A 15,094-nucleotide genomic window follows, 5' to 3' on the forward strand; every position below is an offset into this window, starting at 1 on the left:
AAAAGCAAAACATTTTTCCCATGCAGTTTGTCAACATGATTAACATTCAGGATATCCTATGATAAAATAGGATCCAAAGTAATCAAGAAGATTTCCATTGCTGAAAAGGGATTGGAAAGTCTTAAAGGACCAGTATCAGTATGTCAGAATTTCTTACAGACTATTTAATGCAAGTTTTGATTGCAATAAAAAAAATTGCAATAAAATAACATTCAAAAAGTGAGAGAAACATGACATCAGCTAAGGCATCTTCTCACCTGGTGCATTTCTTGTGAAGAGCTCCTGGTGAAGGTGTTGTACTCATTTATCATGGAATGCACATGGCAGTTGACTCTCACTGTCATGCTGTGCACCCTCTGCCACCTGTTCTTCTCCAGCTTCTGAGCAATCCTGGTCAGCTCTGTGCTTATGATCCAAGCTCTCTTTAGCAGAAGCTGCAAGTTATCACAAGTGCTGTACTGTGAGGAGAGGATGAGTTCATTTTGTTCATCCTTCTCAATGCTGATGGGCTTGGACTGGAGAATGCACATACATTCACAGTCTGTCATCAGCTTCAGGTCTTCCATCCATCTCTGAACAGAGTCCACCTGGATTAGGTGCATGCTGGAAGGCACAGAAGGAGAGGGAAAAGTGAGGTAAAGCAAAACAACCTTAGAATAACCACCAGCAGCACCATGCAGCTGCACCCACTACTAGGTTGTAATTGATTGACAAAAAGCAGATAATTGAACAAACAATTTACTTGTACTAGCACTGTGGCACACTTAGCTCATTATTCCAAAAGCAAGTTCTGGATTTCTAAACACTTTTATACCACATACCCTGCTATAAAACTATATCCGAAAAATCAGAGGATATTAGCAATAAGCAAAAGTTTTGATTATGTTTTTTGGGGAAAATATTTCTTGCACATTCAGAGTTTAATATGGGAGAAGGAACAAAGTTATGGGTGTGTTTGCTTTTTGTTTATGGGACTATCAGGTTTATCTAGATATTCGGCCAATCAAGTGCTTAAAATAAAATTTTACCTTGCAGCATCTCCCCAAAGCTCTTCCAAATTTATGCAGCCAAAACAAGACAGTGAGCAATACTGTAGCAAGAAATATCTATTTGTTACATAATTTCTAAAACTAGAGCTGGGTTCTACTTCCTGACCAGACCTTTACCTCCCCCTTATTTCCCACTGTTCTCTGTACAATTTTTACACTGACTTCCAGAGCTCATTTTTCATACTACCACAAATATGATGTGAACCAGCAAGGCAGAAAAGCTCCTTGACAAGTGTACCCTGACACACAGGCAGTGATCCTGCATTTTGTGCCCTCACACCCTCCAGCCAGTAAAATATGGTACCTTAGGCAGAAGTTTCATTGATTCTGAGCTCATTTTTTGGGGGATCAGAAATTTCATAGAGTCTTGAGATTAAGATGCCTAAATTTTTCTTATAAGGCACTCAAATCCTAATAAAAATATTTTAATCCTCATCCCAGCCATACTAAAATTTTCCAAATAATTGAAAATCAAAGGTGAAGAAGAGATTAGATTGAGTGAAAACCAGAGAAAATGGATTTAACTATTTTTTCAAACTTCAATTGGTATCCTATATTTAATACAACAGTACAGTAGATTGTTGTCTACCTTATGGATATACATACAGATTTCATGATGCTATACCAGAAAAGACAAAAATAAAGTTTGTATTTTAGTCCCTATTCTTTTAATTCAGATACTGATTTATTGCAACTCAGTAATGTTCTATGCTGTTATATAAAGCCTGTTAGAACAAAATCTGCAATTACATTAGCTAAGCTAAGGAGGACCAGGTGGAAACCTTTTTCAATTCTTGTGCTTCCATTTGCACAGTGAGCACCAGCTGAACTCAAGAGTTCTGCCAGATCACTCCAGTAACATTCCAGATATAAACAAAATGTATTTACATACACAGAAAAAGGAGGTTCACCTCAAGTGTCATTTCATGAAAATTGACAGCAAACAAGATACAAGAGATCGGTTTCATTGATCCAATCTCCCTTTTCACAATATATGATGAAACTACTTTTAATTTTGGACTTTACAGGCTACTGCTATTTAAAGTCTTTATTTCACTCAGCTCTGAATATTGTGTAATTGCATCTCATGATCGATTGAGGCCCACTTTCTACTTGCTATGTGTAGTCTCCTTATTGCCTTTTTGGATCTGAAGCAAGGTTTCCTAATAAACAAAAACAACAACTTTAGAAGTTTGAGACCATGATTTATAGGGATGTGAATAGTTTGCATGCAGAACAGGATAAACTTATTTGACACAGAGTAATGCATCTTTCATTTCCAAAGTGCATTGTGATAATTAATTAAATCTCTTTTTAGTAAGTAGAAATAAACTTCTACATTATAAATTCACATGGACAAAAAACTAGAATAGCAAGTTCGTGGGGAAAAAAGTAACAACAAAAAAAAACCCCCAATAGCAAAAAATTTAATTTGTATTTCCTTTAGTCCCAAAATACATTCTTCACTCTAAGAAGGCAAAAAGGTAATAAGAATTTTACAAGAAAAAAAATAGATGCCAAAGAAGCTCTCCTTGTTTGCTTCTGCTCCTACTAATTGCCAGAAGTACAACTGTAGAATGTAGGATATTCTTTCACTGAAACTTAATATTCCTTAAGTGACAACAAGAGCAAAAATAATACCATTCATCTCCTTCTAGAGGAGCACAGAAAACTCCCCCTGCTTACTGTCAGCTTTTCTGACACATTGTCCTTTAAATTAGACACACATCATTATCACTCAAATGAAATACATAAATGATTCACCTTCATCCAAATCTCACTGTGTTTAGAGAAAATCTTTCAAACATTCCACAGATGAATTTGTAGACTCATTTTTTACATATTAAAATGAGGAAAGCAAAAAAGTGTGATCATCCCTAATTAGCTATTAAGAATCATATTCCAGATGGCACTTACTGAACTCAAAAAACAAGTTGGAAATTTCCATTTTGTCTCCCCATTATTGAAAAAAAATCTACGCCTACAAAATAAAAACAACTGTAATGGTTCAGACAAAAAAAAAAACAAACAAACTCTGTTTAGCCCATTATCCTGGTCCCAATATGCCCATTAGGAGATACATAAGGAAAGATTATAAGAAGTGTGGCAAGAGCTGAGCAACCCCTCCTTCCCATCTTCTGGCAATTAGTGGTTTAGGAACTTCCTCAGCCAGAAGTTGTGTCTGAGTAGGATGTTTTTACAATTCATGAAACAAAAGTAGCCATTAATCCCTTTTTGAACTCAGTTAAACTTTTGGCCTTTGCAGCATCTAGTGGCAGTGTCTCACATTGTTTATTTTTTTTTTGTATGAAAAAGTGTTTCTTATTGTTTATTTTAAACTTGCTGCCTAGAGACACAAACACTTTAGTTGCTATATTCTAAGAGATCCTGTAAATGAAATTATGGTCCTGTATTCACCCTCTTCATGCAATTTATTATTTTGTTTGCTCTACCCCATCTTCTCAAGGTTATTTTATTTCCATTGTATAGAAACTCAGTCTATCTAGTCTGTCCCCTTATAGACAGTATACCAACTCTCTGATCATTCACTTTCTCAAAAAACTTTTGCCAGTTTCCCATTGTCCCAAGAGGTAATGGGGGAAACAGGACACAATACACAAAAAAAATATCAGGTAAATTTATACATTTGAAACACTTTTTCTGCACAGTACCTATTTTCCAAAACATTATTAAATTTATCTTTCTTTTACTAAAGTATTTTCCAGAGAGTTGTTTCATTTTTACCTTTCTGAAAATACACCTATTTTGTTTTCAGAATCTTTTTCATGAGTGATAATAGATAGAGTTCATTATACATGTGAAGAAAAAAATCGTGCTTCACTTCCCTTTACCTCCTCAGATGTACTACTTTGTGTTCATCAACACAATTTCTTCTAGCATTTTGCAGTCTTTTATCGTCCTGCTTTCATAACGATTTTCAGGTCATTAAATACATCAAGCAAAATTTGCTCAAGCATAAGAGACCTTACTTCTGTGATTTCCCACAGTTGTTCTCTAATTCAGCAAAAGTATCTGGTTAACTGGCTCAGACCCTGATGTTTATAGAATCATAGAATGATTTAGGTTGGAAAAGACTTCTACCATCAGTTCCAACCCTTAACCCAGCAGTGCCAGGTCCATCACTTAACCCTGTCCTTAAGTGTCACTTTTACACAGCTTTTAAATTCCTTCAGGGATGGTGACTCCAGCACTTCCATTCCAGTGCTTGTCACCACTTCCAGTGAAGAAATTTTCCCTAATTTTCAATCTAAATCTCCCCTGGGTTTCTTTGGGGCCATTTTTTCTTGTCCTATCACTGGTTATTTGGGAGAAGAGATCAGCCCCCACCTAGCTCCATCCTTCTTTCAGGCAGTAATAAAAAGAGATGTGTTCCTCCTCAGCCTCTTTTTCTCTAGGCTAAACACCCCCAGCTCCTTCAGCTGCTCCTCACAGGACTTGTGCTCCAGACCATTCCCCAGCTCCTTGCCCATCTCTGGACTCACTGCAGCCCCTCAATATCTTCCTTACAGTGACAGGCCCAGAACTGGGCACAGCACTCAAGGTGTGGCCTCATTGCTGCCCAGCACAAGGGGACAATCCCTGCCCTGGTTCTGTCAGACACAATATTCATCCAAGCCATGAGCACCCTTGGGCAACAGTTTCAAGGTCTTTCCTGCAGTCCAGACAGGCAGACAACAGCTACAGCCTTTCCTTCATCCACTGAGTGGGTCACCTTGTCAGAGGAGGTCAGATTGGTCCAGCAGGACCTGCCTTTCCTGAACTCCTGACTGATCCCCCCTGGTTGTCCAGGATGTGCTCCATGATGGCACCCAGGATAACCTGCTCCATAACCTTCCCTGGCTCTGAGGCTGTAGCTCCCTAGATGCACCTTCTGGCTCTTCTGGAAGACAGGTGCCCCACTGGATAGAAAGCAGAGAGGTGTGCTGGTAAATGATGGAGAGCAGCCCAGTGATCCCTTCTGCCAGGACCCTTACTATCCTTTGGTAGATCCCATCCATCCCATTGACTTTGGTGATCACTTCCACTTGGAATATGGGGGCTTCACTCTGTTCCCTGCCCCTAACATCTCAGGGGGTTGAGAAGCTGTAGAACAGCTGGTCTTACTATTAAAGACTGAGGCAAGAAGGCACTGGAGACCCTGAACCTTTTCTCATCCTCTGTCACCATGTTTTCCCCCAGATCTGATAAAAGATCTTGCTTAGCCTCCCTTTTGCTGCCAGTGTATTTATAGAAACTTTTTTGTTTTTTACTGCAGTAGCCAGATTAATTCTGGTTGGGCTTTAGCCATTCTAATTTTCTCCCTGCATAACCCCATGGCATCCTTGTAGCTCTCACAAGGGGCTCTCCCTTTCTTCCAAAAGTGATCAATTTGCCTTTTTTTTTCTGAATTCCAGCCAAGGCTCTCTGTTCAGCCAGGCTAGTTTTCTTCCCTGCAGGCTCATCTTTTGGCACATGGGCACAGCCTGCTTCTGTGCCTTTAGGATTTCCTTCTTGAAAGGAAAATGCATAGATACACAGATGAATAGCAGTTACCCACTAGTTAAAATTACTAAATTTAGTACGCCGTGGCATATTGACAAAAAATTAATTTATCTAGATATTATAAAAGCAGCATTTAATATAAAAAACAGTTGTAAAAATAATTCAATGCAAAAAGAAAATTCAAGAGAAAGTCTCCAACATTTCTTAAAAGTCATCTATTTTAATTGAGGTTGTAAAGTATTTGACACAGTTTTCAAGAGCACTCAACAGAACTCGAGTAGTGAGCAATTTGAATACTTTGAATTCTAGTGTGCTTGCCAAAAAACATAGTCTTTTTAAAATGGTGTAATTTTGTAAAAATCCTCTGGTGTCAGCTTAGAGCAACAGCCTGTTAGAAGTGTGTTACTTCAAAAGATGTTTGGACCTTGTTTAATACACGTGTTTCTGCACTACATAACACATTGCAGGTAAATTTCATCCTGGGTAAATACTCTTATATTGAATATCTAAAAAAGAGACACATGATATTCAAAGTTCTCTTTCCAGCATTTCTCTTCCCCTCTCCACCTTTTTTTTTTTTTTTTTTTTTGCTATTTTCTATCACCTCTTAAGCAGTTTGTTACCTAATAGATCAAGATTTTTTGGGATAGACTGGGTGGATTGATATCAAAATGACTGAGATCTCTCATGTTGATGTGATATGAATACATAAGTCAGGAGTTAATGACTAGATCATTTGTTTGAAACCTCCAGCTTGAAACTCTTTACCACCATTTTACTGGCAGCACACACACTTCTGTTTTAAATTGCAAATGTTATCATGAAAAAGAGTTATACCCCCAATTTAGCACTGAGTTTCACTAAGCGCAAAAGTTTCATGTTTTATAACATTGTGTCGAAGTCAGAGCTGATCAATTCATGTGAATAATTCCAGTGGTCGTATTTATAAAGTGTAAAGACTTCTGCTCAGTCAAATTATGTTTTCAAGGCTTCTTAGCCTTTTTATCCATTTTCACCTAATATGACAGATTTATTACTAATCCTAATGATAGCATTTAGTACTGCTTCCAGATAAGCCTATGGTGAAAGTCAAAGCCAAATCTTACAACTGTGTGCAAATTTATTATTCTAATTAGTGGTAGGTAATTAATTGGCAACAAACAATGTATTGAATTAATTTCACCCCCTCTTTGAACATAAATAATCTCTAATTTTTTTCTAATTCATCTTTTCAGCATTATTCATGGGTATGCAATATAGCCAGGACCAATTTCCACATCAATACAACAGCCAGCAGGACTCAACTCTCAGTGAAATGAGAGAGTGAAGAGCCATAGACAGTGCTCATTTATCTTCAATTGCTTTACATGATAGTAATCACATAAAAGAGCCCTGCAGATACATGATATTGTATTTGCACTGGTTCTGACAAAGTTTTGTAGAGCTAGATGGAGAGATAGCTTAAAACACACAAGAGTATCATTAAGGTAGATAAGAATCAGATTCCTGTTTTTTAAGTGAGTGCACTTACTGTGTAGATCATTCCTAAGGTAATAGAATCCTACAAATATTTAGATTTTGTACTTGACACAGCAAGATAAAAGTACAGCCAGATGGTTTGTAGTATATTCTCTTTTTTTCCTCTAAGCTTTACCTACTTCTTTTCCAATGGAACACTAGTAACCAACTTCACTGTGACAAAAGGTGACTATAGCATAAATTATTAAAACCTTTAGAACATACAGATAAAAGCTAGTTTCTAGGTAAAAAAGAGGCTATACTGACATGGTTATTTTAATTTGCCTCAATGATTACTCAATTGTTACAGTTACCAAAGTCTAACAACTTCCCCAAATTAAGTCAGTAATGGATAATGCAGAATTACTCAAAGATCACTATTGTAGAAAACTCTATAAGGAAAGTAAAAACACAGTAATCATGTGTAATAAGATATAATATGTGAACTTACAGTTGTTTCATCAGTCCTCTTTAAAAGGCCATATAAATAATTTACTGTTAAATGCTGCAGCAGGCTTCTCCTCAGATCTTTACATTTCTCTGAGAAATCCTCACTGTAAGTCGTCCCTCTAAAAATGTTTGAAAATATTATACCAGCCTGGAATTGCTGGCACACTGCAGAACTTAAGGAAGTCACTCTGTAAAATCACAGACTAACTAAGCTTGCTGATTAGTTTATGTAAAATCTAGGATAAACTCATCATATATTAATTTTCTGTACATGGGAATAGTTTAAGTAGGTCCAGCCCTATCCAACCCCCATTAGCTGAAGGGATACTGAGACATTGTTCAAGCTGCCTTTGAGGAGCTTTACTTCCTGCCTAGCATGTTAAATTGCTTAAAATGTAGTTATCTTGACAAACACACAAGCCACTGAGTTCACAGAAGTTAAAGACCACAGTAAAAGAATATAATTTCCTGAGAGAAAGGAGGAAAATGCAAAAAAGCCCCACTATCAGCAAGTTAATGACATAAGGCTGTTAATTGGGCTCTTTTCAGGCAAAGCTGAACAAAGAACATGCTAATATTGTCACAATGATTACCAACCAAAATATGTCTGTTGAATTTATATTTGTATCATTAATTCATACTAACAGTGAATATTATTGCATTTGCAGTGTTGTTATAAGATAATAAATCAAGGAAAGTCTTCAAAACCACTAAGTTTGTGGAACCCTGTGTATTGGTATATTCAGACTTAACAAACTGTTATGGACTCAAATCAGAGTTAATCAGCTTAGATCCAACTTAAGGAATCCACCAGAGTTAGAAACAGGCAATTTTAGCCACTCTAAAATTTGGACGTGAGGGATGGGGCAAAAATTAATCTGCTGACTCAGATTTTTAAAGGATATTTGTTCCTTTTTTTGCAGCATATAACCTGATGGTTTGTAACAAGCAGTTCTCCAGTGCACAGACAAAAGTAGTGAAGGTGAAAGATCCCATGACTCAATCTCTTTGCAAATTACAGTCTGGGTCTTGCAAAAACAGGCAATAATTATAGTTTTCCTGAAAAATGAGATAGCAGAGCTGGGAGACCTTAACTTTGTGCACAATGGCTGAATCCATGACTTTTGACTTCATTTAGCCCAAATTAAGAGGAATATGCCTCATGGAACACTGCATGACAAATCTAGTCAGAACTTCCTTACAGGCTCTTCCAGGAGTTTAAAATCTGACATGGTGACTGAAGCACGTCAATAAATTTGAAGGGATGTTGCCATCATCACACATTTAACTTGCAGATACCTGAGTGCACACACAGTACTCACTCCCATAAACAACAGGCTGGGGTTCCTGCAGTGTGAAGGAGAGTGAGCAAGGCCAGCAACGGGAGAGAATGTGCTCAGGAGAGATCATCCTGGTTCACTGCTGCCCAATGCTCGGGCAACACTTGTAATTGAAGGGGACAATATTCCTCATGGCCTTATTAGAAAAATATGCTGCAAGAGAGACACACCTGGCAGGGAGGCAGAACTCAAAATGAAAGTGAAAAGGAGAAAAACAACTCTGGACATAATTTGGGGCCACAGGCAGTGAAATCACAAGCAATGACTAATTTGGAGACTAACATGAGAGTCCATGAAAATAGCCCTAGCACCTCGCTGAACATTGTTTTTTTCTTCCTCCAAATCTGCCTTAATTTGTAGTTTAATAACAAACACTACAGCTCTCTGTGCCTTATTCAAAGGAGTTATGACATGCATTATGAGCAGCAGCATTAGCCTTTCACCCTCCACTATTTACTCATTTAAGGTCCTAACCCTACTGATTAAGCAAAGCCTGGATTACTTAATGAAGGGAGCAACAAGCATTTTACAGGGAGCTGTGAGATCAGTATCACTCAGGAGACTACAGAAATTTGGAGACCCTTGTTCACATCTATTACACAGTAGCTCCAGCTAAAACTGTCAAAAAAAAAAAAAAAAAAAGGTGAGAAAAGGACAGCCTGAAATTGGCTTTTCTAAGATTCCCATCCAAATATTAACCCTTCAACAGACAAATTTAAAAGACTAGAAGTAGCAACACAGTGTCACAAATACTTGAATGAGATGGCAAAAAATACTTTAGGTGGTCTCATTCAAATAAGAAAGCAGTTTCTAATCAAATAAATTAATTAGTTATGCACAGGTCTATATATTGCTGTAGAAGTCAGCAAATGGAAAACGAAATCTTACACCTTCAAACCTAAACTGATACTAGAAGCAACCAGATCAGATAATTTGCTCATAAATGTTTTAAAAATCACTCTAAAATTAATTTAGAGGGCTCAAATATGTTCTATTAAATAGTTATTCTAGAATCACAGTGGAAGTTTGGTTGGAAGTTTCTTATTTTTAATCGGAATTTCTTAAAGACAAGATCATTCCCATTTGGTTTCATCTTTCTTTTAAATAAGATTTTATCTTTGAATGCATTTCTGGAAAGCAAACACGTATTCCCAGCTTCTAATTTGCAAGACTTTACAAGCAAAATTCTTCAGATTCCTTTTATGCATTTCCAGGCCCCTGCTTTGAATAGATTTGTAGATCATGTGAAATTAACTTTTTACTGGAAGTCTTGATATCATACATGATAGGATACAAAGTCTAACTGTATTTTTGAGTCATATTAGTACAACCTTATCTCCACCAGAAATCTCATTTCATACAGTCTAGGACTGAGCTTCCTGCTTTCATCACCACATCTTACTGGCAAAAGCAGTCACAGTTAATTAACCAGCATAAATAGGTCCTCCTCCTACTTTTTTTTTTTTTACATAGAATAAACTACAGGTTGTTGCAGATTCTCTAGTTCCCAAGCCCCAAATGCATAACATCAATATTTCAATTACTCCTCCCTTTTCTTTAGTACCTAAAGTCCACTTCTAATTCTCTACATTCAGAAGTAACCTTTGTCATTACCCCTTGATCTAAAAACTAATTTTAGGTATTTAATAGTAAATACCATGTATATAATCACTGAACTTTCTTTGTTCAGAAGGAAAGTGATAAAGTAATTTTGTCTGCCCCAGATTATTCATTACTCTGCATCTTTGGCAGGTTCATGTATTGGCATCTCATGTCCCATTTTATTCCAAACCTTTAACTACTCCTTACTAGAAGACCTTCCTCTTCTTTTCCAATTAAATCTTATTCCACCCTTTCTCACTTCTTAGATACAAACATTTTATTTTGCTATTTTATATTTGGAGTAACTGCAAAATTTTTTAGTAAGTTTAGCAGCTGAAATAGAAGCAAAACACAAAATATAAAAGGCAGGAAAATTACTCTCAGACACATCCTTCTCTTTCCATTCACTTTACAAAGTCACAACAAAGTGATTAGTGTTCCTGGCTGCATTTCATTTTCCTTTCTGCAGGTGTTGAACCTAAGAAAGCCAAACTAACTAAAGGTTTAAATGCAAACAAAGCAGGTTCAATTATTACAACCAATATGAAAAGCAAAACTCACACTCTATCTGCATTTCAAGCCACCTCTATAAACAAAGACTTGGGCTATACTGTCAGTTTTTCCATCATGCTTTTCTCATGATGGCATTGTGCTTTATCATCAATCATTTCAGGTTTTCATAGGAGAGTCTAGTGTTTTTCAACTGAAAATGGGAATTCTGAGCCACCTTGCTATAAAGCATATTTCTGTGGAACTGCTGAAATGGAATAGGACATTGGCTTCTGGATGATAATCATGGATACCTGAGGATTTTAACATAAGCAGTAAATATGTGAACCATCATCTTAAAGCTGGATGAAGAAATGTAGTTCCAGCACTTCTTAAAACTGAAATTAAATTCCTCCTCTGGCTTCAGTGGACTTTGGATGAGGCTTTGGGTGTGTGATTCTCATGAATCTTTTGACAATGCTCATAGTAAATGCCCCAAGGGAAAGAATCAAGGGTAAAGAATTTTAAGAACAGCATAATCACACTTAGGAATTAAGAAGAGATGAGCAGTTGACTGAAAATAAAACCAATAGAGAATATTCTCAGGAAACTGATGGCTTAGCATCATCTCTAAGTGAAAAAAAAAATCAGCGCCAGAATCTGTGATTTCCTAAAACCCCAGGATTGAGTAATTCTGGGACATCAGGATTCCATGTCCCTGGAACCCAGCTTCTCCAGGAGTATCTCCAAGGCAACAAGAAGAGGTTGGTGTCAGAGGGAAGAGCAGAAACACTGCTCAGAGGCACTGCTGGTAAGTGACCTTCAGCCAAGGCCTCTCAACACCGCCAGGCCTTCAGCAGTAGAGGGGGGAGAATGACACAAACTCCCTGAGATTTAAAACTCACGTGAACAAGTGATGGTGTGTGCATTCCATAGCAGCAGTTCCCCCTCAGCACTTCATGGTTCCTTAACTCCCATCCTGCTGTACCCAGCCCACCCTGAGGCAGCTGGGGAACATCTCCCTCATGGGCCTGAACCCGCTTGTTGAGCCCCTCCTCTCCTCCTCCTGCTTTGTTTCCTCTCTGATCTAAAACCCTGCACTTCTCTCTCCTCAAATATGACATTTTTGTTTTACCCCCTGTGTGTCACACCTTCCTCACCTTTCCCCCCATCTCGCCCCAAGGCCTGGCAGAGCAGCTGGGGAACATCTCCCTCATGGGCCTGAACCAGCTTGTTGGGCCCATCCTCTCCTCCTCCTGCTTGGGGGACTTGTTTCATCTCTTACCTAAAACTCTGCCCTTCTCTCTCCTCAAATATGCCCATTTCTGTTTTGCTCCCTGTGTGTCACACCTTCCCCCTCAGCACAGGCTGAAGGAGCCTCTTTGGGCAGTGCCTTTGGAACTTGCACGCACTGAGGAGCACCTCTGACCTCCAGCTTTTTTTCAGGGCTAGAAAGGCTATGAAATCTTTTATTTCTGTGTGAAGCTTCTCTTTCTTCTTGAGAATCTGAGTCCTGGGTGATTCCACCTTTGTCTTTCAAGGAAGGGTCTGCCATGGCTGTGGGAGTCCAGCTGTTGATGTCAGACAGCTGTTCCTCTCCTCTGAGGAGGAGGGAATTGGTGAGAAGGAAAGGATGGAGAAAATGCTTCAGAGGTTGAAGGAGAAGGAGGCCAGCGTTCAGCTGCAACACTTGTGTTTGAAGAAGGTGATTGCAGAGCTGGAAGCCAAGCAGAAGGCTCTGACAAAATCTGCATGGGCACTGGAGAGAATATACAGTGCATATGTGAAGTCCTTTGCTTGGCTGCCATCCCACTGTTCAGGCTCTGGGAATAGCATCTGCAGGGAGTCATTGTCAGCTCAGTGAGAAGAGACTGACATGGTATTTGTGAGGAAAGCACTGAAAGGAGTGGCCTTCGCTGGCAGCACCCTTGTGCTAACCAGGGGAATTCACATCCAGGTGGACAGAACTGTAGCAAATCTTTGTTTACTTATATTACCCTTGAAATTCCTTCGGTCCACTAAAAAAACACTTTGTACTTGAATGTATTAAGAATTTCTTCTTTTTTGTATCAGTTGCTACAAATCCTAGAGTTCCTTTAGTGAAATAAAATAGATTAAAGCAAAGGAATATGCTTTTCAGAATTGTTTGCTTGCAACCAAACAACTTCATTTCATCTTTTGACTCTGGCATTTTCCTTGCATTGTGCATTACTGTTAAGAGGCCAAACTAGAAACACCATAGAAATAGAGCCCATGTTTGCAAAATAATTCTATGGATATGTAACACAACTTTACTGTGCTAAATGCATGGGAACTTAGAAGATGGATCAGAAAGGGATTATAGATATTTTGGATGGAAAGCAGGGAAAAGCAGTTTAGCACTGTTTCATCCAGTAATAATGGAGACAGAATTGTTTGTTTAGAATGAAGTCTTATACTGGCATCAAATACTGGAAGAAATATAAGAATAAATAATAAAAAAGTTTACACGTTTACAGCTAATGACTTAATGATGACAAACCATTCCTAAACTGAACATTAAATCTCAAAACCATACCATTTTAGGAAGGAATTGTAGGAAATACTTTTTTCACTGGTATAAATAGATTTTCCTACCCTTTGCAGTTAAGAAAGGATTTCATTCCTTGAATGTATTAATGGACATTTGAATGCATAGTGAATGCTGTGAACTTATGGGATTTGGAGGGTGCACTGTGGGATGCAAGGAAACACTGCCCAGGCATTGTGTAGGTTGAAAATCCCTTTTTAAACCAAGGAGAACTTGATAGAATTATTTTGAACTTTGATTTCTTTCCATGCCATAAGGAATGCTCTTCAAAGAATTCATTTTCCAAGAACAAGTACAGCACACATGATGTGCATAAGCAATAAGCATTTTACCAAGATGGCCAGAATGATGCCATAACCACCACCCAACAGACTAGGGCAGCACCCAGGCAAATCCCTTTTTCCCATGGGTCTAGACTGACCTTGCAGGTTCAGTACCATAATATGCCCTTCACACAATGTTTTCTGAGTAACTCTTGTTTAAGGCTGTAAGTTTTGTGCTTTATTTCATATCAGAAAGAGAAATGGAATTTTTTTGTCTTTTTGCCCTACTTATCTATACAGATATGATAGAAGGCTGTACACAGCCAGGCTTTTATATGTTCAGTTACTTAAAAGTTCTGTGGCTTTTCCATTATTTGCCACAATAATGTTATTCAGAACAGAAGAGCAATCTAGTGGATACATTCAAGCAGAAATTTCAAAAGTTGAGCTTCACTCTTTGCTTTCCTACTAATATGAGTTTTATTACTTCCTGCCATTCTTCTCTCCTGCTAAACTCTCTTCTCTGCTTAGCCTAAGTGACACTTCCTTGGGTTTGCACTGAGCATTGCACACAGTGCTCTCAACTTGACTGGTGCTTCCAGATGCTACTGTAACACAATAGTGGAGAAAGGCAAAAAACTGAAGTTTTTCCAAGCAATCCTGAGAAGAGTTCTGAGGGTCAAACAGGAAAGGCAAAAAGGAAATGAATGACCACTTTTACTACCTTAGAGTTGATTTTCAATGGCAGACAACAGCTGAAGTGTGAAGAATGCCTGAACTAGAACACTCTCATTAAAATATAAAATCCAAAGCAATTGGATTCTAAGTCCTCAAATAGAAAAGAGTTCAGGAGGGTCCTTCACAAGATTGAATGAGGCGAAGAAACAAATACAGCCTGGTTTCCAGGCAAAAGTAAAGATGAGCGGGTTAGGAAATGCACAGATTGTTCATTCCTGGGAAATAATTCATTAGTGAGAACTTTTCACCTCACTGCTGTGCACAGCAACTCATAATATCAGGTGTAAAAGAGGAGCAAGAGAGGGAGCAAATCTTGCTGACAAGAGCCCCATTGCACAGGTGCCAATCTCCACCTTCACAAGGGAGTGAGTGAAAAGAATTACAAACCCCTGAGGATAGGACAGAGTGGCTTTTACAGACTGAGAAAATATTACAAATGATGACAAAAAGAAAAGACAGAATAAGGATTCCTTCCTTTTCCCTCTTCTTAGGGAGCAGAATGAAACAGAATATCTATTTATTCCTCTTTATTTAGCAAGAGCAGGGTTTGGATCACTGTCAGTGAATCTCTGG

At 38.2% G+C, this 15,094-nt stretch overlaps 1 protein-coding gene across 8 annotated transcripts in view; it reads right to left on the reverse strand.

Moving 5' to 3' along the window:
* Positions 1–15,094, reverse strand: part of INSC (INSC spindle orientation adaptor protein) — a 122,775-nt gene that overhangs the window by 55,462 nt on the left and 52,219 nt on the right. For 3 of the 8 annotated variants that reach the window (XM_079308061.1, XM_079308062.1, XM_079308064.1), the window contains one exon: positions 258–603. In XM_079308061.1, coding sequence (XP_079164187.1) covers positions 258–603 — 346 coding nt within the window. The other 5 variants (XM_079308065.1, XM_079308063.1, XM_079308068.1 and 2 more) reach the window with 5 other exon arrangements.

The sequence above is a fragment of the Erithacus rubecula genome (genome assembly GCF_903797595.1).
Source record: "Erithacus rubecula genome assembly, chromosome: 6".
Taxonomy (NCBI): domain Eukaryota; kingdom Metazoa; phylum Chordata; class Aves; order Passeriformes; family Muscicapidae; genus Erithacus; species Erithacus rubecula.